General features: G+C 41.3%; 1 protein-coding gene across 5 annotated transcripts in view; it reads left to right on the forward strand.

The window, feature by feature from the left end:
• The window catches only part of TTC3 (tetratricopeptide repeat domain 3), a 129519-nt gene extending 107106 nt beyond the window's left edge, over nucleotides 1-22413 (forward strand). For 4 of the 5 annotated variants that reach the window (XM_047099128.1, XM_047099129.1, XM_047099126.1 and 1 more), the window contains 10 exons: nucleotides 3283-3351; nucleotides 4782-4878; nucleotides 6294-6394; nucleotides 9346-9436; nucleotides 10100-10201; nucleotides 13096-13457; nucleotides 15274-15400; nucleotides 15573-15707; nucleotides 19589-19681; nucleotides 20858-22413. In XM_047099128.1, coding sequence (XP_046955084.1) covers nucleotides 3283-3351; nucleotides 4782-4878; nucleotides 6294-6394; nucleotides 9346-9436; nucleotides 10100-10201; nucleotides 13096-13457; nucleotides 15274-15400; nucleotides 15573-15707; nucleotides 19589-19681; nucleotides 20858-20923 — 1243 coding nt within the window. In that variant the 3' untranslated portion in view covers nucleotides 20924-22413. The remainder of the gene's footprint in view (nucleotides 1-3282; nucleotides 3352-4781; nucleotides 4879-6293; nucleotides 6395-9345; nucleotides 9437-10099; nucleotides 10202-13095; nucleotides 13458-15273; nucleotides 15401-15572; nucleotides 15708-19588; nucleotides 19682-20857) is intronic. The other variant, XM_047099127.1, reaches the window with a different exon arrangement.
• The last annotated feature ends 2636 nt before the right edge of the window (nucleotides 22414-25049 follow it).

Here is a 25049-nt window from a genome sequence, read left to right on the forward strand (position 1 = left end):
TGTGATCATGATCTTGGAACCTGGTCTGAGTTCCGCTGGGCTGTTCTGATGGTCTTCACGTGGCAGGGAATTGGCTGGGGCTAGGCTCAGCTGGGATGCTGGGATGTCCTGGCTTTTTCTCTCCGTGTAGTTTCACGGCTGCTCCCTTTCCATGTAGCCTCTTCATGTGACTTTTATCAGTATGGTCTACCCAGGTGATCTCCAACACAGTAGCCAGGCTTCATATGTGGTGGCAAAGGGCTCCCAAGGGTACGGGAGCAGAAGCTGCCATGCCTCTTGAAGGTTCAGGCTCAGAACCATCAGAGCATTACTTCCACCACATTCTGTTGTGAAAAGCAAGCGGCAGGCCTACTGGAGATTTAAGGGCATGAGGAAGGGGAGGCATGGTTCACGGGGGCCACACTACCATTCTCACCTTTCAGGACATTCGTGGTTTTTCCATTTGCCATGCCATAGGATCGACGACTTCATCATGAGTCTTGCTGGCATTAAATTCGGACAGTTTTTAGGTAATCCTTCCAAGAATGATGAACCATAAAACACCGCCTGTGTCTTGTCATTTTGAGTAGGCTCAGAGTAGTTCTATCAGAACACATGTGTGGAAATAACGTCTGCAAAGCTCCGTACAGTACCCCCCATCCCCACCTATAGGTTCATTTTTCACGGTTTCAGTTACGTGTGATCAGTGGCAGTCAAGCTCAGATGATTCCCTTTCTGACATATTGTTGGAGGGTCAGTAGTCGCCTAGTGCTGTGTCACCCGCCTGCGTCACTCGCCTCACCTCATCATATCACACAGGCATCTTGTCATTTCACATCATCAAGGAAGGCCGGGGACAGTGTAGTAAGATAAGATACATTGAGAGAGAGACCACACTCATACGTAACATTCATTACAGTATAGTTGTTTTTATTTATTATTAGTTATTGCTGTTAATCTCTTACTGTGCCTAATTTATAACTTGAACTTTATCGTAGGTATGTATATATGGGAAAAAACCTGGGTTTGTTACAGTCCATGGTTTCAGGCATCCAGTGGGAGTCTTGGCACATACCCCTCTCAATATTTGAGCATGTCAGTAGTGAAGTTATTCAAAAATTCAGGAATATTTGTATTTAACATAGATTTTTGTATGCTCAATTCAGATTTACTGTTAAACTAGACAAAATAAATGAGGCTGATAATGATAAGAAATTTTTTTGTGTGTGCTAGCATAAAAATCCATTTCTGTTGAGGAATAAAGTTTTTATTATTTTTTTTTCACTTTATTAATACATGTTTTCCTTTTTTCTGTCCCAGTTTAAAGATAAGCTACAGGCTTCTTTATGTGCTTGGCTTTTTGCACTTTGTAAATGATATAAATCTAAATTTTATATCTGGATTTTAAAGTAAAGCCCTTTTTATATTAAAAGTTTTATGTAGTCTTAAGTTTTGAAGCAAAACTCTGAGCAGGAGAATAATTGTATAATTAAGCAGTTGACCCTAGAACAATGTGGGGGTTTAGGGGTGCTGACCCCCAACATGTAACTTTTGACTCCTCCAAAACTTAACTACTAATAGCCTACTGTTAACTGGAAGCCTCACTGATAACACAATTAACACATATTTTGTATATTTATTATATGCCATAATTCTTGGTAAACTAGAGAAAACAAATTTACTAAGAAAGTCATAAGGAAGGGGCACCTAGGTGGTTCAGTCGGTTAAGCATCAGACTCGATTTTGGCTCAGGTCATGATCTCACAGTTTTTGAGTTTGGGCCCCACATCGGGCTCTGAGCTGACAGCTCAGAACCTGCTTGGGATTCTCTTGCTCTCTGCCCCTCCCCCGCTTGCACTCTCTGTCTCTCGAAAATAAATAAACTTTAAGTAAAAAGAAAGAAGGAAGAGAAAGTACATTTTTAGTATTATACTGTATCGAAAAATCTGTATATATGCACTACACAGTTCAGACTTGTGTTGTTCAAGGGCCAACTATACTTCCTGTTTTGCAGGAAGTTTTAAAATTTAAAAAGAAAATGGTTTTGTAATCAAAATACCTTGGGTTTACATTCTGGCATGCCAGTTCAGGTCTTTTCATATGCAGATCCCCTCCCCAAGCACCCACCCTTGAAATTTGATCTTGCTGGGATACTTTTTATTTATTATTTTAATTCAAGTTGGTTGGGGCACGTGGGTGGTTCAGTAGGTTAAGCCTCTGACTTTGCCTCAAGTCATGTTCTCCCAGTTCGTGAGTTTGAGCCCTGTGTTGGGCTCTGTGCTGACAGCTCAGAGCCTGAAGCCTGCTTTGGATTCTTTGTCTCCCTCTCTCTGCCCCTCTCCCACTCGTTCATTCATTCTCTCTCTCTCTCTCTCTCTCTCTCTCTCTCTCTCTCTCAAAAATAAGCTTTAAAAAAAAATTCGGGGCGCCTGGCTCAGTCAGTTGGGTGTCCAGCTTCAGTTCAGGTGGTGATCTCACAGTTCATGAGTTTGAGCCCTGCATCAGTCTCTGTGCTGAGCTCAGAGCCTGGAGCCTCCTTCAGATTCTGTATCTCCCAGTCTCTCTGCCCCTCTCGTACTCATGCAGTCTCTCTCTCTGTCTCAGAAGTAAACATTTTTAAAAAATTAAAAAGTTTTAGAAAGATATGTACACTTCGTTTTGCAGGGTGTTAGACTGGATATGTTTGTGTGTTGACTGGGCTGTATTTCTTTTTGAGAGAGAGAGAGAGAGCGCGCGCGTGCGCGCGCGCGCGCAAGTGGGGGAGGGGCAGAGAGAGAGAGGGAGACACACAATCCACAGCAGACTCCAGGTTCCAAGCTGTCAGCGCAGAGCCTGACACAGGGCTCAAACTCATGAACTACAAGATCTTGACCCGAGTGGCAAGTCAGATGTTTAATCAAATGAGCCACCCAAGCACCCCTCTAAGTCCTATTTTAATGATGAGAAGGCTGTTTTCATTTTGAATGAGAGCCACTGGTTATACTGATGATGATAGACAACACCAATACTCCTCTGGGTCATGTGGAATCACCTGGAAGTGCTCCTTGAAGTGAACTGAGATAAGGTGTTGTCTACACTGCAAGCATATGACCTAGGGTGAAGAAAAGATTTCTGTCCTTTAGGTGTTAAAGGAAAATGACCCAGATTCTTTGCCTATTTAGAAGATAATAGAAATTAAATCAAAATGTAGAAGTTTACAAAATCAAGAAATGTTTGCCTCAAAGTAAGTAGAATTTACTATGTGGGATCGTGTTTTTAAATATCCTTGAAAATTAATTAAAATTTGGTGATTTTCTTCCATAGATATACCCAGAAAAATGATGGAAAGGATAAGGAACATGAATTACTTCTGGATCAGTCCCTCGAAATCAGGCAAATTAAGTTTATGTTTGCTTTTACTATTATCTTATACTTTTAATACCCAGAGGCACCAGCACACTAGGGTTCTAAGTCTATTGTGGCTTGTCTATTTCTTTTTAATTAATTATGTCTCTTTTATTTGTTTCTATTTTATTCTTTAAATTAATGTTTAAATAAAATTATTCTTTGAGTGTTTTTATTTTATGATGTTCCTACTACTTTTATTTTACATTGTCAGTATAAAAATCCTCAACTTTATTCGGGGTGCCTGGGTGGCTCAGTCAGTTAGGTGTCCTACTTCAGCAGTTCATGGGTTCGAGCCTTGAGTCGGGCTCTGTGCTGATGGCTCAGAGCCTGGAGCCTGCTTCTGATTCTGTGTCTCCTGCTCTCTGCCCCTCCCCCACTCATGCTCTGTGTCTCTCAAAAAATAAACAATTAAAAAAAAATTTTTTTTAATCCTGAGTTTAGTATTGTTGATTAACTGTTCTTTTCCTTTGAAGTCTCCTGAAACTAAAAATGTGGATTTTTTTTTAAGATTTTATTTTTCAAGTTTATTTATTTATTTTGACAGAGAACACACGTGCTCCTGAGTTGGGATGGGGGATAGGGAGAGGGGGAGAGAGAGAAAGAGAGAGAAAGTCCCAATAGGCTCCTCACTCTGCACTGAGCTCAACGTGGGGTTCAGTCTCATGGACAGCAAGATCATGACCTGAGCCAAAATCAAGGGTCAGATGCTTAACCAACTGAGCCACCCAGGCGCCCCTAAAAATGTGTTTTTAAAACTTTTCTTTTGTGTTACTTAAGATAACAATCTCAACTTTATTATGGTAGTTGTTCTACAATTTTAAGTTTATTAAAGAGGGCAGATTTTTATTATGAACCTATAAAAAGTTTTCTTTTAAGCTTTGTTAATGGATATAATGTTTTTACCTACGGGTAGTCAGTATATTCATTAGTGAAGCAGTTGTGTTCTGCATTTTTCGTTGAATATTGTTTCACATAAACATTTCCATTCGCATCATGATTCATGGCCTTTTTGTTTTTTTTAAGCCCTTATACACATATTGCCATGATTACTTTGTAGAGATAACTTCTTTCCTTTGGATGATTTCTTTGTCATATAATGTGTGTCAAAATAGAATTTCCTGACTGGAAGCATGAGGGATGTTCTGTAGCCAGATACGTTGTAGTCCACCTGCCCTGGTAAAAGTGATGAACCAGCTTCTCAGCATTTCCACCAAACACTCAATTTTTAAATTTTATATGTTCCTTTGATCATTTGTGAAATGCAAAAAGCACATATGAGTGAATCTGTGTGTCAGACACTAAGAAGTTTTGTGAGTCTCTCTGTGTCATGATTTCAAAGCTAACCTGGCTTAAGCCTTTAGTTATCTCACTGTTTTTTTCTTTTTCAAGAAGTTTTTTCTCATTAATATTTGCAGTGATACATTTACAAATGAGAAAATGAAAATAGAAGAGTGCATAAAGAAAGGGAAAGAGAATTATGAAGAGAGTCTTCAAAGAGCAGTGGCTGCAGAGGTGAGCCTGGGACACTTGGTGACGGACAGATGTGGCGAGATTGTTTGCTTTGTTTGTTTGCTTTGTTTGATTGTTTTTCATATGCCTACATATGAGGCATAACAACATTGCTGAAAAGTGTGGAGTCTGACGGATAGCCTCTCACCCAGAGTCCTACATCCCAGAAACAGCTACTTTTTTCCATGCATGTCACTTTTTAATGTTTTACCCTTGTGCTTACATGATATTACATAGCTGTACTCAAAGTGAACACCACATTTTGCAGTCTGCTTTCCTTATTTTTATAATTCAGTCGTTTTCCATGCTGTACCTTAGAATGGCTTCATCATCTGTAATCAAGTGGTGTGCCATGAAGTAGCCAACCATAATAGTCACTACTGGAAGAGGAACTTGAAAATAATCCACTCATTAAGAATATACTCTCAAAAAAAAAAAAAAAAAAAGAATATGCTCTCTTCTTTCCTCAGAAGAATATATACCAATGTCCACATACTATTTGAGATACTACTGAGACAAAAATCAAAATAATGACCTCTGGCTGTATTTTATTGAGTTCCCAAAACATGGTTGTCTTTGTTTTCTCAATTGAGAAGAAATACTACTTGTTGGTATATATATCTATGATTATTCTGGGAAATTAAAAAAAAAAAAAAAGACTTAGCTTATATAATCCACAGACATGGGACTTCTGATTAAATTTTGACTATGCAGCTGCTTCTAAGGAAAGGATGGGGAAAGAAAAGCTGAAGTGCCTATATTTTATGAGTCCTATGCCTACATGTATATTTATGAGCTTGGTCAGGTCCCATTTACCACCATTTGGCCAGCCCTTCTGCCTGGTGGGCCCTGTGAAGGTTACTGACACCTGTATTAAAAGAAAGCAGTTCTATATTTCTTGCAGTGCCTCTTACAAAAATGGCCCATAGGCTTGTGGGAAAACCAAAAAACATTCCCCAGAGGCTTTTGAAGCTCATACTGAGAACAACTTCTTTGAGGCCTTTAAATTTGATAGCGTGCAGCCTGGGGGTCATTGTGCAGACCCCTGGCCCTCTGCTTACCAGGGACAGGACCACAGATAATGCTCATCAGGCCTACACATGCAGGGAACCTGGCTCTGTGTTTGTACATGGCTTAAGCAGTAAGCCATGTGGAAAGTTTAGTATCTGAGAAAAGTACTCTGTAAGGTAAAATAATTTTCCTGTCATTATGTTATTCTGTTTTCAAATCCAAAAGTTTGAATTAATTCATGTTGACTTTTGTGAATTACCACATAAGCAAGTTCTAGTGCTTCTGTCATCATCTGTCATTTAAGGAGAAACTGGAAAGTGGCTTAGAATGTTTACGTTTTAACAACCTTAAGATAGTTTCAGTTTCACTGTTTGAAAATACTTCATTGTTATCTAATCTAATGGTAGGTATCTGTGCTTGAAAACTGGAAGGAGACAGAAGTGTACAAATTACAGATCATGGAATCACAAGCAGAAGCGTATCTGAAGTACCTGAAGCTCCTGAGCAGGTACTGTGTGGTGTCACGGGTGTGCTTCCCAGCATGTCGTGTAGGAAATCCACATTAGAGCTGATTTGACAAAAGAGTCATTACGTTATTCAGGACCATTTTATTTTTAATAGTTATACATCATCAATACATGTTCAGTTGCAGAAAAATCAAAATATACAAACCACACCGATAACGATTATCCATAATTCTTTTTTTAATGTTTATTTCTTTATTTTTGAGAGACAGAGTAGGGGAGGAACAGAGGGAGAGAGAGAACCCCAAGCAGGCTCCTCATTGTCAGCACAGAGCCTGATGTAGGGTTTAGTCCCACGAACCATGAGATCATGACCTGAGCCAAAATCGAGTCGGATGCTTAACCAGTTGAGCCACCCAAACTCCCTGATTATCCATAATTCTTAATTAATGTGTAACTAATTAGTATTTTAGAAGAAACCATTAAGTATTTGAAAAAAACAAAATTTTATAAATATATATATATATATATATTTTTTTTTTTTTTTACTAAGTAATATAAAGGAAGCTTCCTTTCGTATCAATAATGACATTTCTCTAACCTAATTTTGAAAAGTTGGATAGTATTCCAGCATACAAATGTGTCATGATTTATTAAACCCCACTGTGGCGGTGCATAGTTGGGTTCTTTGCACACTCTGTTAAGAAAAGCTGCATTTCGGGGCACCTGGGTGGCTCAGTCGGTTGAGCTTTCGACTTCGGCTCAGGTCATGATCTCATGGTCTGTGAGTTCGAGCCCCGTGTCGGGCTCTGTGCTGACAGCTCAGAGCCTGGAGCCTGCTTCAGATTCTGTGTCTCCCTCTCTGACCCTCTGCTGTTCATGCTCTGTCTCTCTCTGCCTCAAAAATAAATAAACGTTAAAAAAAATTTAAAAAAAAAAAAAAGAAAAGCTGCATTTCAGTGAGTTTCCTTGTAGCCACATTTTTATGCACGTTATTAATCATTTCCATGCAATAAATTTCTGGAGTGAAGATCACATTTTCAAGCTTTTTAAACAATTACCTTCTGTAAGAACAATCACTTAACAGTCTTAATGATAGAGTATGGAAATGTCACTTCAGAAGATACTCACCTATGGTCCTTTTTTCAACTCTCATAATCTTTACCTGTTTTTGTTTGTTTAGCTTTGATTTTGGAATAAGGTTTACCTGGGAATTCTAGAGGGTCTTCCTCAGTCTAGTCTCTAGCACTATTCTGTGTGGATTTTCACACAAGGGATTATTTTTCATCTGGTCTTTTTATCATTCCACAGTCAGGTTTTTCATCCTTCCCTGTGCTTTTTGCCTTACATTTCAAACCCTCGGTGTTGAGCCACAGGTTCTGTGGGTCACGGGAAAAAGTTTGGATGTGTTGTTATTTCTTCATTTTTCAAGATTTAGTTTTTTTCACATGAGAAAACCTTTCTAATGAGAGGAAAACTAAGACGCTGACTCGGGTTATAAGACTAGTGCAGCTGAAGTGAGGCCCAGGGGCTCTGAAAGGACAGTGTTTGACCTTGTGCACTGTGGTGCCTCTGAGAAATGGAGATCTCAGACCTCCTTTCATCTGACAGTGTCGACTTCCTTATTAAATCTCATAGGACACATAGCTTCTTTCTTAGGGATGCCCTGCTAACTTTCCCATTCCACCAAAGGATAGCAAAAGAGAAAAGACGTAAAAGGAAATGTTCTGGGTTTTCTTTAAGATGTATAAAGAAAACTGGGTGCTCAGTCAGTTAAGTGTCTGGCTCTTGGTTTCGGCTCAGGTCAAGATTCAAGGTTCGTGGGGCGCCTGGGTGGCTCAGTCGGTTAAACGTCCGACTTCGGCTCAGGTCATGATCTCGCGGTTCGTGAGTTCAAGCCCCACGTCAGGCTCTGTACTGACAGCTCAGAGCCTGGAGCCTGTTTCAGATTCTGTGTCTCCCTCTCTCTCTCTGACCCTCCCCTGTTCATGCTCTGTCTCTCTCCCAAAAATAAATAAACGTTAAAAAAAAATTTTTTTTTTTTTTAAAGATTCAAGGTTCATGAGATCGAGCCCCGCATCAGGCTCCCCATCAGCAGCACAGATCCTGCTTGGCATTCTCTCTCTCTCTCCCTCTCTCTCTGCCCCTCCCCCACTCACGTGTGTGTGCTCACTCTCACTCTCTTTCTCAAAATTAATAAATAAACAACAAAAAAAAAAGATGTGTAAGGAGAGCTGACACAATCACAAATTCATAGTGTTATTAATCTTCCCAGTTAGGAGTTCGAAAGCTTGTTTGTCACTTTCAGTAAAGGTGTGGAGGTATAACTTACCAGTGTATCAGGCCCTACTCTTTATTTTACAATAACGATGTGGGTTTTATTGGAATGTTTCAAGTGTTCCAGGCTGCCTTATAATTTTTTTTAGTGTAAAAACACCCTTTGATGTTAAACACAAAGATGTTAAGTGAAAAATGATCAAATCTTCAAATTTAGGGAAAGAAATTAAAATTAAGGAGAATGTTTGCTCTCTGTCCACCAGCTTAGGGGTTTGGGTTAGATAAGCAATTAATATTTCCTAAATTGTTTCTAGTGGTGAGTCTGTAAGATACATAATTCTTTAAAAATAGGTTTTGGAGGGGCGCCTGGGTGGCTCAGTCAGTTAAGCATCCGACTTGGTTCAGGTCATGGTCTCACTGTTTGTGAGTTTAAACTCTGCCGCAGGCTCTGTGCTGACAGCTCAGAGCCTGGAGCCTGCTTCAGATTCTGTCACCTTCTCTCTCTGCTCCTCCCCACTTGTGCTCTGTCTCTCAAAAATAAATGTAAAATAAAATAAAATAAAATAATTTAAAAATAGGTTTTGGTGTGTGTGTGTGGTCATGTGAAATACATCTTTCTGTTGTGTTTAAATGTTGTCATTTACACTTCAGTGCTTTTAACTTTTAAAACATTTCTAAAGTAAACATTAAATGGTTTCATGGTTCTCTGCTTTTTCAGTGATTCTGCAGCATATCCTGATACGGAGTCTGATGTACATTCATGGGAATCATTTCTTTGTAAGGTTGGAAAAGAAATTGAGAAAGCAAAGGTAAGTTACAAAATATTTTCTGTCAAAACCTAGATGATGATTATAGTTCTCAGGAGAGGCTAGTGTCATTGAAACTTTCTTTTTTGAGCTGTTAAAGATAATATATATTTTTTATTGTAATTATTAGGAAGAGTTTTTCCTGAAAGTAATGCTGTTTTCTTAATTGTCTTAAATTCTGCCCTTAATTGATAAGATTAGAGAAGTTCCATTTGATAAGGCTTTAGAACATTCTGATTAGGGGCGCCTGGGTGGCGCAGTCGGTTAAGCGTCCGACTTCAGCCAGGTCACGATCTCGCGGTCCGTGAGTTCGAGCCCCGCGTCAGGCTCTGGGCTGATGGCTCGGAGCCTGGAGCCTGTTTCCGATTCTGTGTCTCCCTCTCTCTCTGCCCCTCCCCCGTTCATGCTCTGTCTCTCTCTGTCCCAAAAATAAATAAAAACGTTGAAAAAAAAATTTTTTTAGAACATTCTGATTAATGAGGTCTCATTTTGAGTTTCTTTCCTTACAAGAAATAATTGTTCTGATACCTTGCATCTCCGTTATATTTCCTGGAAAATTGTTGACCATTTGTAAATATATAGTAAGGAAAAAAGTATTAATTGACAATTGTGATATTCCCCTGGGAATTTATTAGAAAAACTTAACAGTTTTCCTTCTACCTACAGTCTCAATTTGAAGAACAAATTCAAGCAATTAAAAATGGCTCTCGGCTCAGTGAACTTTCTAGAGTGCAGATTCCTGACCTTTCACTTCCTGTCTGTAGCACAGTAAGTCTGTCACAGCTTCTGTCACCACAATTTCTTCCTTATTTGGGCCCAAGTAATTTTTTATTGTTTGTATTCTGGGAGATTGCCTTAATGTTTTCATTATTGGTGCTACTGGTTAACATTTCAAGCTGGATAGTAAACATTCTTACGTAAATGGAAGAGGAGTCTTTCTACATCAGTGTCTAAGGACAGGACTGAAGTGAACACAGGGCTGGTACATCTGCCTTCTTTTCTGGATGCTGGCATGTTCTCTGCATTTGAACGAATAATCTAAGAGGAGCAGGTGCCTGTGGTTTAGACCAGCTCTCTCTACTGACACCACCTCAGAGTTAGTCTTATTCCTGGATACTTGTGGGCATAAGACCAAAATTCAGATCTGTGTCCTCATCAAATACAAAGACATACAAAGGTTTTGTTGGTTAGGTCTGTCATATTTTACTGCTATTTTGAGGTATTTGCTAAAAAATCTTTTGAATAATAGTGACTGCCAAACCTGTCTTTATATTTTAAACTGTGCAGCACAGTAAAGAAAAACATGAATTTGATATTGTGGACTTTAAAAATGGCTATACCAGGTATCACTTTATTGTCTTCTGGGGTACATACTGCTTCTTTAGACACAGCAGATGCTCAGCCAATACTAAAATGGCTGAAGCCCAAAGGAGATCAGACTGTAAGAATTTAAAGAAGGACTCTATTCAAGAGTTGATTAGAGCTGGTTTCAGAATATTTTGGCACAACATTAAAACCTATTTGTGAAGTAGTCTGCTGTAAGGAGACTATTTTCCTTAGCTCCTGATTTGCACCTTCCTGCTACTGCCAGACCTTTGCCTAAACTGTCCTCCAGCCTGGAGCACTAGCCTCACTCTTGGCATTGTGTCTGTACCTGAAAGCCTGGTCAAGGCGGCCCTCATTTGCCCCTCACCCTGTAGCCCTTCTGTCACATGCGCTCAGTCTCCTTAACTGAGGTGACAGGCTCCCTGCACACAGGAGCCTGATCTCGAAAGCCTTTGGCTTGCCAGTACTTTGCACAGTAAGCATTCAACTTGTGGTTTCGTCTGCCAAAACTGTGTTTAAAATGTTAAAAGTCAGCCACCTTGAACTGAGTAAAATATTCTGTTGAGTTCCAAAGTTTCTTCTCTCCATAGAAAAACATTTTTTTCCTCCATTGAACTGAGTAAGAAGTAGAGTTTTATGTAGAATTAAAGCTCACGTATCATTTATAGTGTTTCCAAACTTTCATGGCAGACATGGAAGGGAAAAAAATGTGAGATCTCAACAGCATATTCACTACTAACTTTTAGTTCTAGCTTATGTAATTTTATAAACACACAAAAAAATGTTAATACCCAAAACCTTGGGAACTCGTAGGGTGCCAGGCACTTGAGTAATAAATATTACCCTAAAAACCATTAACTTTGTGTGTCATTTCTCCCCCATTCATTGGGTATTTAGTGGTGATGAAGATTGGATGCGGTCTCTTCCCTCAAAGGACATATGGATTTGGGAAAAGAGAGATGTTAAGCCCATAATTACAAGTAAAGTGTGCCAAGGTTTTTCATAGGAGCATAAAATGCTATAGCAGCATAAATTAGGAGGCACTAACCTAACGAAGAGGTCCAGACCTCAGCAGAAGATTCCCTGTTGGAGGTCTCAGTGAGTCAGAGATCTGGAATAGGAATTAACCAGGCAAAAGGAGAACATGGGTGTGTGTTTGAGGAGGGGTGGATGGTGTGATATTTGGAGGGTCAGAGTGTTCAAATGGAAGAAACAGCATATTTGAAGGCTAGGAAAATAGGGAACACTTCTTTCATGGATATAAAAGAAGTTTAGTATGACAGAGGGGGGCTTTGGTGAGAAATATTATAAAAGTACCCAAGGGCCAGAACGAAGGGAACTTTGTTCTGTAAGGTGTGTTCAGCAGTTTGACTTTTCCTGAGGTCACTAAGAACCCAATGCAGGTTTCAAGTAAGGGGATGACTTGGCGCTGTTCCTGATGGCTGTCAGCTTGCCCGCAGTATGAAGTGGCAGAGGGGCTCACTGTCACCAGCCATGTCATGGATCAGAGAGTGGTTGTGGGGTTGGAGGGAGAGCAGGGTCAGAGACCGAGCTGAGCCTGCTTTTGGAGACACTGAGTTTAAGTGTCCTTGGAATCACCCAGTGGATTTGCCTAATAAGGGAGTTTGAATTTGCAGGTTTGGATCTCAGGCAAATATTCTAGACTAGGATCTTGTAAAAAGCGGCCATTATTAGTACCTAGCACGTAGTCTCTGAGGCATAAGAGAGTGTGAAATGTCCTGGGGAGAGGGTATAGCAGGGGCTGGAGATGCACCCCCCTCCCCCGACAGCATAAGGAGCTGAGCGTCCACATTAAGGCACAAACAGGTGTAAGCACTGCAGGGAGAGCTGAGAAGGATCTCCAGAGAGGGAGAGGGAGACCAGCAGTGCAGAGCCCAGAGAAGCTCATTTTATTTATTTATTTATTTATTATTTTTTTTTTTTTTAATTTTTCAACGTTTATTTATTTTTGGGACAGAGAGAGACAGAGCATGAACGGGCGAGGGGCAGAGAGAGAGGGAGACACAGAATCGGAAACAGGCTCCAGGCTCTGAGCCATCAGCCCAGATCCCGACGCGGGGCTCGAACTCACAGACCGCGAGATCGTGACCTGGCTGAAGTCGGACGCTTAACCGACTGCGCCACCCAGGCGCCCCAGAGAAGCTCATTTTAAAGTGAAGGCAACCAGCAGTTTTTTAAAAACAAAAACATTTAATTCATTGGAGTCAAGTTCCCCATGCACTTGAGCACCCAGGTTTATTATAGTCGTGCTTATTCGTCAGTGTTTGTCCACAGATGTTTCTCTTAGTGATCCAACTGTGGTGTGTTCTTCCCAGATTCCTCCTAAGTTACTTCCTGAGTCTTCAAGCCAAGACGATCACGGAACTGCCGCTGCCAACACTTCTGCAGATCGTGGGACTGGAAACCAAACAACAGGTCCCAAGGATTCAAGTCTGGTCTCCGCCAGCGATGGCCCAGTGGGGGCTTCCTCTTCTCCATTGTCGGGATCGCTCTCTTGTCAGCCTGGAGTCACCCAGCTGCCAGAGTGTAAGAGCACGGGCCAGGAAACTCTGTCAAAACAAAGCCTTGTGGCTGATCAGAAACTACCAGGACGTGCTACTCGGTCAAGCCAGTCTCCAAAAAAGCCGTTCAATAGTATTATTGAGCACCTGTCAGTGGTATTCCCATGTTACAACAGGTATGGCTATAAATTGTCTGTGACTCTGTTAAATATCTTAATGAACTGAGGTTTCCTGATCAGATAACATTTTGGCCAGTTAAGGGCTGAGGTGGAAACAACTCCATAATCGTTTTATTCAGAAAGACAGGTGCTACATTTCTTCCCTTTTTTGTAAACATGGAGGTGAGCATTTTCAAGCCAACCTTTTGATGCACATATCTAGATTGAAAACACTGAACACTGGTTACTCCATACTCATCAGAACCCAGGGCAATTTGCTTAGATTTTGATGAGATCATCGCTTCTCGGCCTTTTGGCTAAGATCAAGTGTAGATTTTGATGAGATCATTAACATGCTCTAGTCCTAGTTATGGAACCCCTAAATGAAAATAAAACTGTAGAAGCACCTGGGTGGCTCAGTTGGTTAAGCATCCGACTCTTGGTTTCAGCTCAGGTCATGATCTCACGGTTCGTGAGTTCAAGCCTCATGTCGGGCTCTATGCTGACAGCTGCAGAACCTGCTTGGAATTCTCTGTCACCCTTTCTCTCTGCCCCTCCCCTGCTGTCTTTTCTCTCACTCTCTCAAAATAAACATTAAAAAACAAAAACGAAAAACTGCAAAACACTAGTTTTATATCATTTAGGCGAAGAAATACCACATAGCCAGGAAAGTGGCAGCAACTTAGACCTTGCTCGACACCTCTGATTTGTTAGAGGTGTGAGGTCCGAAAGACTAGATGTAATCTGATAGTGAATCAGGGTTGTGGGTGTGTTACAGAGGGTCCTCTGAGGGTGGGGAGCGCTGCTTTATCTCAGCCAGTGTTTCCACCTCCAGCCTCTGGCCTTGCTGTCTGGGTTGGTATGAAGGAGGAGAAGTATTCCTTGTCTCAGCCAGGAGAGAAAGAAAGGCAGTGTCTCTGGGATACAGCTAGGAAAAGAGGAATGCACATCCCTGGATGACCCTCTGTGCCCTGTCCCATGTTATTTCTGTCTTTGATATTAGTTACAGGTTTTGAAATTACACGTTTGAAGCAAGTAGTGGTTAAATTATGATTGAGCAGAATTAATGTTTTGCATCTGTTGGCAGAGCCCTTCTTATTCGAAAACAGGTATATGCACATGGGCATATTTAGCCCTGCCTAAGTTTGAGAAACATTTTAAGTTCTCTCAATAGCAGTTCCCATGCCAATTGTAAAAATACTCAAGTTGTAATTAGCCAAAGTACCTTAGAAATAAATTGTTTGCAATCCTGACTAAATTTGGGAGCGTTTACACCACCAAGTAGAAATGCATCCTAATTTTCTGAAAGTTAAAACATTTGAGGGATTAGTGCTACAAATAACAAGTTCCTGTTGATTAATGGTTTAATTCCATCCACTGCTACTTGTGAAAAATTCAGGCTTGGAAAACCTTGTCAGATTTTTTTAAAGAAGGCAGTCAGCAAATCTAATTTCCTCTTAGGTAGAAAGAGATTTTATTGATTTCAAGTCAGAACCAATGTTGTCTGCTCAGTCAGTGATTTAGCATAAAGCTACAATATACCCAGGCTGTAGGAAGTCAGGTTTCTAGGTAGAGATGGGTATCTCAAGTAGATCTAGTGATACACTGTTACTTTGACATTCTAGTTAAATAGTTAGAAATATCGGAATTTTCATAACTGCTTGGAAAGAGTGATTCCCCTGCTTTTATATACCATTGCTATTATTTACAAATTTATTTTGTTTTGTATGTATTTGGTTTGTTTCTTTTAGCTGTTAATATCGGCACACAGTATTTCTTTACAGTAGAAAACGTTGAGTTTCTCTTGTCATTTGTGTCCACTTTCTCTTTTTAGCACTGAGCTTGCTGGTTTTATTAAAAAAGTGCGAAACAAGAACAAGAACTCACTGTCAGGATTGAGTATTGATGAAATTGTCCAAAGAGTGACAGAACACATTCTAGATGAACAGAAAAAGAAAAAGGTCAGTGTTTCATCCAGATACAATAAAATGGTCCACTTTATTTATAAAATAAGAATTTATAAAAAAAAAAAAATGCATCCAACCAAAATGTGGAGAACACTTCAATAAAGACAGAAGACGGGCAAGCTTTTGGATTACTGAACTTGCTTCACTCCCCACATTATCTCTGCAGCCAACTTCAGGAAAGGACAAGAGGTTGTCTGAGCCCAGCTCTGCTGCTACTGTGACCAATGCCTCCCAGGGCCCATCCTCCCTGACTGCTGGACCGTTGCCCAAAACCAAGGGACAGAAGGCAGAAGATATCCCTGTGAGTATTGTATGTGTGGTCAGTTTGTATTTTTTGGGTTTTTTTTTTTTTTGTTTTTTTTTTAACATTATTTATTTTTGAGACAGAGACAGAGCATGAGCAGGGGAGGGTCAGATAGAGAGGGAGACACAGAATCCGAAACAGGCTCCAGGCTCTGAGCTGTCAGCCCAGAGCCCGATGCGGGGCTCCAGCTCATGGACCGTGAGGTCATGACCTGAGCCGAAGTCAGACGCCCAACCGACTGAGCCACCCAGGCACCCCTCAGTTTGTTTTTTTAATGAAGAAGAAGAGGGAGACAAAATTTAACAATTTTAGCCCCATTCTCTTCATTTCTAGACCTAATTTATTTAATCTTAAAATTAGAAACCTGGGACGCCTGGCTGGCTCAGTCAGGGGAGTGTGTGACTCTTGATCTCAAGGTCATGAGTTTGAGCTCCACGTTGGGCGTGGAGCCTACTGAAAAAAAAATTAGAAACCAAATTTAGATGTACTTGAGTTTCCCATTAGGACAGTCTGTGACCAGTAAGGCCCGCTTTTATGGGAACCTGGGGCTCCTGTTGGGAGAAGCGCCTACACCAAGAAAGTTCCAGCCACATTGTGGAAACTGGGCCTTCAGACAGTCAAGTACAAGTTAATTTTTTATATCACATGTGATATTTTGAGTAGTTCAGGAAAATGATTTTTGAATCATTTTATGCCGTGTCACCACGGGCTTTGGAATCACACAGACTTGGTTTTGTCACTTAGTAACACTGTGAGCTTAGCTCTTACCTGCTTGTTGAAGTTGCTATCTGGATGAAGTGCTACAGTAGAATTACCAGGGTCAAGCTGTGTGTCCAGGAGGGTCTGGCTGCTTCCCTTCCCTCTCCCCTTGAGTGCCTGGAGCGGGTGTGGGTGGGTAGGACACTGGAATGGGCTGAACTTGCCTTTAATTTGATACACAGATTTTAAATGTTTATTGTTCTTTCAGAACAATAAATGTTCTAGAATGTTATATTTATATAGATCTTTTTATAAAGTACTGTGGCATCGATGATCTCAATTGAGAAGACATTGTAATTGTCTTTGTAATGAGGAAACTGAGGCATAGATGATTCGGGCAGCTTGCCAGCATTCCCTCATTTGATCTGGGTGTGCAGCATTTAATTCCCTAATCCTCACCACACAGACCCAGCCGACACCAGGACTGTATACCAGGGACCAAACGTGTGGTTGAAAGAGACGCCATCACCTCTGTGGCTCAAGGCCACGGGCTCCAGATTGAATTCTGATGCAAAGCATGTTTTTTCCCTTTTGTCCAACTGTGGTATCAGAATTTAGATGAAATCAAAATTGCAATAGATTTTGGCCCTGTAGTGGAGTCAGTGATGCATGATTGGACAGAGTACTAGTTTGCTGACGAACTAAGCAGTGAATCTTTTTGTGAACTTGTTTTTATTCCTCCCGTACATTTTCATTTTCCACTATTCGTTGGAGATTTTCCAGACCTCATACATTCAGTTCCCAGAGTGTCTAACTCCAATGAGAAAGCTTATGAGCATGCAGAACATTCCCGCAAGGCCTGGCTGGAGTGCCTCCCTCTCCCCAGGCTGTCCCTGACTGGCCACAGGCTGTGTGGTCCTCCAACCAGGTCCTCAGAGCATCCTCACGGACAGCCCCACCCCCAGACAGACGGCAGCCACCTTCTGCAGAGAGATGGCTTTCTGCTTCACAGTTGATGTTGATAGTAATAAAGTTGTAAAAGTTGACTTACAAGAAAAAAATATATTCAAACCGGGACTTAGTTTGATCATCGTGGGTAGTTTTTTAAGGATTAAAAGTAGTTTGCTTTATGTTTTTAAATTACAAAACCAATATGTGTTCATAGTAGGAAACACAAATAAAAAGCATTTAAAGCCTCCCAAAATCCAGTCTCTAAGGTAACCAGTATTATGAGGTTGGTATTTCTAAACTCTTTTGTATGTGTGTGTATGTGTGGATTTAGTCATACTTTTTGTGTTTTGTTTTGTTTTTTTTTTTCACTTAGAAATGTATTGTAGCGATCTTTCCATGCTAGGAAATAGTCAAGTTAACTGGGTTTTTTGAGCCAAACCTAGCTCTGAGCTCTGCAGAGACCTTACCATTCCTTTCCCTGGGACTGACCCCTCTGTTGCTTCCCTGACCCTCCCATCAGGGGCCACAGAGAGGAGCTAGAACACCTCATTCTGCTGCATCTGCCCGGTCAGTGTCAGAGGAGAGACAGAAAACCCCATTCAGCAGTTCAGGGTCTTCAGAGCCTTTTGCCCCCCTCTGCATCCCTGACCTTAATCCCACTGCCAGGGCTGCTTCCGTGCACTTGCCTGACAGTTGATGGAGAATCCGTTTGGGGCCAGGTTCCTTGTCAGTTGCTAAGGTTGTAGATGAATAAGGCTCCTTCCTGCCATCAGGGTGCTCAGGGTTTAGAGGGGAAGAGGAGTGGAAAGTACTGGTGCAGTGTGGGTAGGTGCTGTGAGTCGTATGGAGAACTTGTGCCCGGTGTCCTGGGTGCCTCTCGGGCTCTGCTGTCACAGAAAATGCCGTCTGTGCTCACCAGACTGTGTGCCCCTGCTGGAGACTCTCCCATTCAACTCTGCGCCCTCGCGCCCCACACAATCCCTGACCTTGGTGTTTGCTGAATGAGCCATCAGATTGTTTTGTTTTGATTTGCACACGTAATCTACATTCATAGAAACTTTAGAAAATAGGAAAAAAAGTTAAATCTCTCTGGATGAAAAGTAACCATTTGTCCACATTCTGTATCTTTCCAGCCTCTTTCCTGGGTATCTCTCTCTACACCCATTCTCTTTATTTTTAAAAAATTAAGTATGTGATTATATGATATGTACTGTTTTGTAACTTGCTTTTATTCAGATGTTAGTCGTGACCAGCTTTTTGTGTCAGGGATTGTGGACTTGAGTGATTTCAGTCAGCCCCACAGGAGTCCATGGTGTGGATCATCATTTACGTTTGTATCTCCAGCTGTTAGATAATTAGATGAATGATTGGTTTATAGTGTTCATACCATAGTTTAGGTGTGAGGTGGGATAATTAGAAATTTGTAGTAATTTCCTGGGAATCTATCAACCGTATAAAATATTTTTTTCTCTGAGAAAATTAGAACTTCAGAAGTATATTTTTTCTTTTGTATGTCTATGTTTTTCTTTTTTTTTTTTTAAGATTTTTTTTTTCAACGTTTTTATTTATTTTTGGGACAGAGAGAGACAGAGCATGAACAGGGGAGGGTCAGAGAGAGAGGGAGACACAGAATCGGAAACAGGCTCCAGGCTCCGAGCCATCTGCCCAGAGCCTGACGCGAACTCATGGACCGCGAGATCGTGACCCGGCCGAAGTCGGACGCTTAACCGACTGCGCCACCCAGGCGCCCCTGTTTTTCTTTTTTTAACGTTTATTTTTGAGAGAGAGAAAGCACGCGCATCTGCATGTGCGCAAGGGAGTGGCAGAGAGAGAGGGACACTGAGAATCCAAAGCAGGCTCCTCGCTGTCAGCACAGAGCCCGACATGGGGCTTGAACTCACGAACTGTGAGATCGTGACCTGAGCCGAAGTTGGGTACTTAACTGACCGAACCACCCAGACACCACCCTGTCTATATTTTTTCTTAAACGCTGTTGAAAAATAAGTTGTTCCCAACTGAAGGTTACTGGTGGGGTATTGGGTATGGGGATGGGCTAAATGGTGATGAGCATTAAGGAGGCACTTTGTTGGGATGAGCACAGGGAGTTATGTGTAAGTGATGAATCACTTAGTTCTATTCCTGAAACCATTATCACACTGTAGGAAGAGCTCATATAGTAAAAAGGAATTTAGTTATTCTTTATTATTGGAATACGTTTGTTCCCACAGGCACCGGGTGCAGCTTCCTGTGAAATATGCCATGAGGTATTCAAATCCAAAAATGTGCGTGTACTAAAATGTGGGCACAAGTTTCACAAAGGGGTAAGAATTCTCTCCGGCCATCCTCCTCATGAATTTTGACTATGAAGTATTTTGAAAATAAAAAGGAACTTTTTTTTCTAGGTGTCAATACTTCTTGGGGTTTCAAAGCACTTTCTTTATAAGCCAGTGTTCCTGGTCTCCCTTTCCAAAAATTGCTGCTGTGGCGAGGGAGAGAGGCCTCCTGGGGTGTGCACACTGTCCTTTCCATCCATCACATCATGGGTGGAGGAGAACAATCCTAGTCGGCTCCATCAATCAACTTGGTTGGTGCTGAAATTCAAAATAATACTAGTTTCTTGGAAGGTAGCTTCTTACATATATGGCTGAATAGGTGCACAGTGGAAGAGTTTGTCAGTTTTGTGCAGTATAGGAAGTTTGACATTTTAGAGGAGAAAAGCTAAATTTAACTGGATCCATTGTGCCTGATTCTAGGAGATTCTGGCTTGTACCCTTCCAGGATCTGTAGGTAGTTATCTTGGTTGCTGTGAGCATTCATTCTGCACCCCTGCTGCTGGCTGGAACAGATCAGGTCTCTGCCATGTCTGTTTATTAATCCCTTCAGAAAAGGGATAAATACAATATATTCACTAGGTGGGGTCAAGACAGCTTGCAGTCTCTTGCATGGCCTGTCTCCTGCAGGTATAGGGGTGTTGTGCCTGCACTTCCAGACTTAACACACACACCCAGCTTGGTAGCAGCAACACACCATCCACGAGCAACTTGGGACCACAGTGGGTAGACAGGCTCCAGTCGAGGCTGCAGTATGCAGGCTGGTGGGGTGTACAAGGTCCAAGACCAGGCAGGAGAGGATCGGTTAACTATTAGGTGAGTGAGTCCCAGGGCCAAGAAAATGCCAACCTCTGGAACTCAGGGCACTGACATGCCAAGGCTGAAGCTGGAGTGTGGGGCAAGTGGAGGGGCGAGGGGCAAGGCCATCCCCCTGAGGTCAGGTTGGAGGTCCAGAGTGCATGGGTCAGATCCTGAGGGGAGATTATTTGTTCCTGAGGCTTGGGGCGCACTCCTAGCTTGAGTAGGCTTCTGTGTTCCTCAGTGTTGGGCAGCTCCAGGCCCCATCAGAATTAGAAGTGAAGTTAACCATGTCCTTTGAGCAGCACAGGAGAGCTCAGGCTCCACGTGCCCCTAAAGGCACTGACTGATTTTGTTTTCTCATTTCAGTGCTTTAAGCAGTGGCTGAAAGGGCAGAGCACTTGCCCGGCCTGCCTTGATCAGGATCTCCTGTAAGAAGAGTAGCCGGCACCTTCTGGAAGAGGCCAGTCTGCTTTTGTAGGTAGTCACAGTTCACTGAAGAGTCATTTACTGGTTTGTTGAATTGGGAGAATAACGATATATTACTTCTGGTATAAAAGGCAAACATTTGGAGATCCTTTGCACTGTGTGTCACAGCGCTGGTAAATGGAAATCTTTAATATAGTTGATAGTAATTTCCCTGCTCTTATTAAACACTTTGATAATAGCAAATAGTGGCTAATAAAAGTATGTGTAACCACATTCCTAAATTGTTGGGGCTGCTTACAGAGGTACTCTCTGAGACTGAAGGCTTCTTTTGGAAAGTGTTGTGAGCACCTCAGAGCAGTACTTGAATTGTAAGTATTCTGACCTGTTAAAGTGCCCCCAGTTAAAATTTTTACGTGTCAGTATTCCTTATAAAATGCCTACATTTTTCCTCAGAGATTCTGCACTTAAATGGGCATAAGCAAACACATTTTAATAATCTGTAGTAAATGGTAACATATCGGCTGATTTAAACCAAAAGATTTAAATCTCCTTTTCATGGAAACACCATGTGATTTTGCTTTTCCATTTCATTATTTTATATCCCTGGTAGATTTGTAAAGGACTTAGTTTTCATCACCTAAAGGTATACTTTGATTTTTGAAAATTGGTTACAAACACTTTCTTATTAGTGTCAGCCAAGACTTTTTTTGCCCTGAAAATTGAGGCTACGTGTTCATCCCCCAATCCACTTGGAGCTTGGAGCTTCTTCTTTCTATACCTTACTCTTAGGAGCAGCATTTGTCCTTCTTCGTGATGACAGGTGTTTGGGTATCTCTGTCTGATGCATAGCGGGCACTATGGGGAAATAGTCCCCGTCATTCCCCTCCCTGTCCCACCACCACAGAGAGATACTTGTGTAAGTAGACAGTCCTGAGGCATCTGTGTTTTGCTCGCTCCGTGTGTGACATTTGTGTGGAGTAATGCATGCGCTCTTGTACTGTGGTGTGAGAACAAAACTCTAACTACATTAGAATCTGTTAAAATATTAGATAGCTTTAGTGACTTATAAACAGTGGTAAATGCAGAACCACGAATTGTAGATACATTCCATTTCTCTCAGACATCAAAAAATGTTTTTCATTGTGTTCTTTGTTCCCCTGGAAGCTCACAGTCCCAAGTTTGTGAGCTGATTTCATCACCTTCTTCAGCCTTGGTTCCCTGTGAGTTTTGATGTCGTGGTGACTTAGTCCACTGACACTCATTCTGTATTTTGAAGCAGATTCTCCTTGTGGGTCCCTGAAACATTGTCTGCATGTGCTTAATAACTGAGAACGGTAGATAGGAAGATATGTAGGGACCAGTATGTAGCAGCAGGTACAAAGGCAAGGAAGAGCAGCTAGAGGGTGAGAACATGTCTTTTGTACATCAAACAGATACTTGTGAACATGCCTTACCCATGTCCTGTTGTAAGTTTCAAAATAAAGAGCATTCTAAAATAACATCAGTTTACTGTCATGCTTGTCCATCCTTTGTCAAATTTTTAAGAGGATTCTACTAGAAAATTCAAGGCACATACAAATGTTATCTTTGGTTGGAAAAGAAAAGCCATGATATGTCCAGAGTCTAACCAAGGATCTTAGGAAATTATGAGCCTCTCTGCCTACATAAAGGCTGCTAAACTCAGTTTCACAAGATTGGCTATTTGTGAATGGAAAGTTTATACACAGATGGTAGAATTTACTGTTTAGCTAATGTAAGGTTTTTCACGTGAATATGAATAAGAATGTGCAAGTTGATCTCTCATTACAATCCTCAGTATCCGTTTTCCTTTGAGGCGCTTGTGGATTCATGGACTACTAAGGCCAAGCAGTAAGGTTTCTGTTGGAGAATTCTGGTGAGCACTAAGGGGTGACTGAGGAAATACCAGTATGTGTTTTTAATCTGATAGCATTTAATTAAAAATAAAATGTAACTTAAAGCAATGACTGTTCCTAAGAGCTTCCATTCTTTTCCCTGCTGAGCAGCTTCGTCTATGCTATAAATATTGGGTAATCTAATATAAAACTGAAATGGTGCCCCAGCAATGCAAACATTACTATGTTTCCTAAGGTAATTTCTAAGACTGGAGGTAGGTGGGCAGAGTGGTCACACTACAACACGGAAGCAATGGAACTATTTTATTTTAGGTAGTTTTTAAATCTGATGACCCTCTCTGGAGAAATGGATTAAAGGAAACAGAAGAGACAGTAGCAAAGGTGGAAACTCCTCTTATCACACGAGGTACGTGAGGTACATGAGGAAATTCCTCTTATTACATGAGACTGATAAAAAGCAGGTGGTAAAGTCTGTCAGAAAAAGGACCAAGAACATCACTACGGTCCTTTGTGAAAGAAATAGGAAATACATTTAGGTATTCTAAACTTTAATCAAACTATATTAAAAGAATAGCTATGAAAACAATTGATCAGTCATGTCTGATCCCATTTTAATATTCTCCTTTACTCTGCCATGGTCTGAAAGGAGCCATCCGCCTTCATGTAGCCATATACCTTAAGCACTGGGCTAGATGTTTTGATACAGCGGTGAACAGGAGAGCAGGACTCTATGAAATTTGTCCTCCAGCTGAAGAGATAATAAATGTGTGATTTCTGGTGGCAAGAAGGGCTTTGAAGAAGTAGGTATATAGAATAATGATATTCTTGTAGGGCACCTGGGTGGCACAGTCAGTTGAGTTTCTGACTCTTGATTTTGGCTCAGATCGTAATCTTCATGGCTCGTGAGATTGATCCCCATGTTGGGCTCTGTGCAGACTGTGTGGAGTCTGCTTGAATTTCACTCTCTCCCTCTCTCTCTGCCTCTCCCCTGTTCTGATTCTCTAAATAAATAAATAAACTTTATTAAAAAATAATATTCTTGTAAAGTGTTTAGCAAGGTGCCTAGCACATAAATACTTGACAAAAGGAAATTAGTAACTGTTACTAAGATTAGGTCCTGGGGACGCCTGGGTGGCTCAGTCGGTTAGGCGGCCGACTTCAGCTCAGGTCATGATCTCGCGGTCCGTGAGTTCGAGCCCTGCGTCGCGCTCTGTGCTGACAGCTCAGAGCCTGGAGCCTGTTTTGGATTCTGTGTCTCCCTCTCTCTGACCCTCCCCCATTCATGCTCTGTCTCTATCTCAAAAATAAATAAACAACAACAAAAAAAAAAAGATTAGGTCCTGGAAATTGCACAGGGAAAGAGTTTGGTGGTCCTGTATAAGAAAGGCCTTGTTAGATTAAGAAGTAGAATTTCTCAGTGTAGCCCAGACTGTCGAATGTGATCAAGTGGACAAGAAAGCAGAAGAAATCAAATCACCTCAAAGTCATTTGGAAAATAACAGCTTTGTTCCAAAATCTACCTAAAGATAACTATGGACATTGTGATGATACAACAAAGGATAATTTAACCTGTGGCTTTCAACACACGCAAGCAGTTTTGAGGCCATCTTTCTGGTCAGTTTAGATTTAGGACCAAAGATCTATGGTTGGCTCACTTTGGAGATTTGTACTGAGGCCTGGGAAGGGTCTGAGCAAGGCTAATCCTAGTGGAGAAGGTGTGTGATCCCAACTCCTTGCTTTGGGGTCAGAACTGTGCTCATTCACTCTGTCATTGCCTCCAGGTTATATTGTCTCTTCCTACTTCCCCTTTAAGAGTGAAAGAAAAGGGAAAAGTATTCAGCAAAACTGCAGAAATTAAATGACACTTAGAAACTATAAAATCCTAATGAGACAATCATCAATAATCAGAAAAAGTAATCAATTTAAGATGTACATATGGAAAAAAATGAACCTTGACCTCACACCACACAAACATGATCTCCAAAAGGATCATGGTCCTAACTAAGTATAGAAAGTGAAATAAAGTTTCTAAAGAAAACTTTATTAGGACACATGAGGGAGGCACCTAGGTGGCTCAGTAGGTTAAGCATCCAACTTCAGCTCAAGTCATGATCTCATGGTTTGTGAGTTCCAGCCCTGCATCCAGCTCGCTGCTGTCATGACATCACAGAGCTTGCTTTAGATCCTCTGTCCCTCTGCCTCTTCCCTCCTCGTGTACTCTCTGTCTCTCAAAAACATTTTTTTAAAACACCATGAGA

This window comes from Lynx rufus, unplaced genomic scaffold (assembly GCF_022079265.1).
Source record: "Lynx rufus isolate CCGP_SWC_20201006 ecotype Redwood Valley unplaced genomic scaffold, mLynRuf1.p SCAF_5, whole genome shotgun sequence".
In the NCBI taxonomy this organism is placed as follows: domain Eukaryota; kingdom Metazoa; phylum Chordata; class Mammalia; order Carnivora; family Felidae; genus Lynx; species Lynx rufus.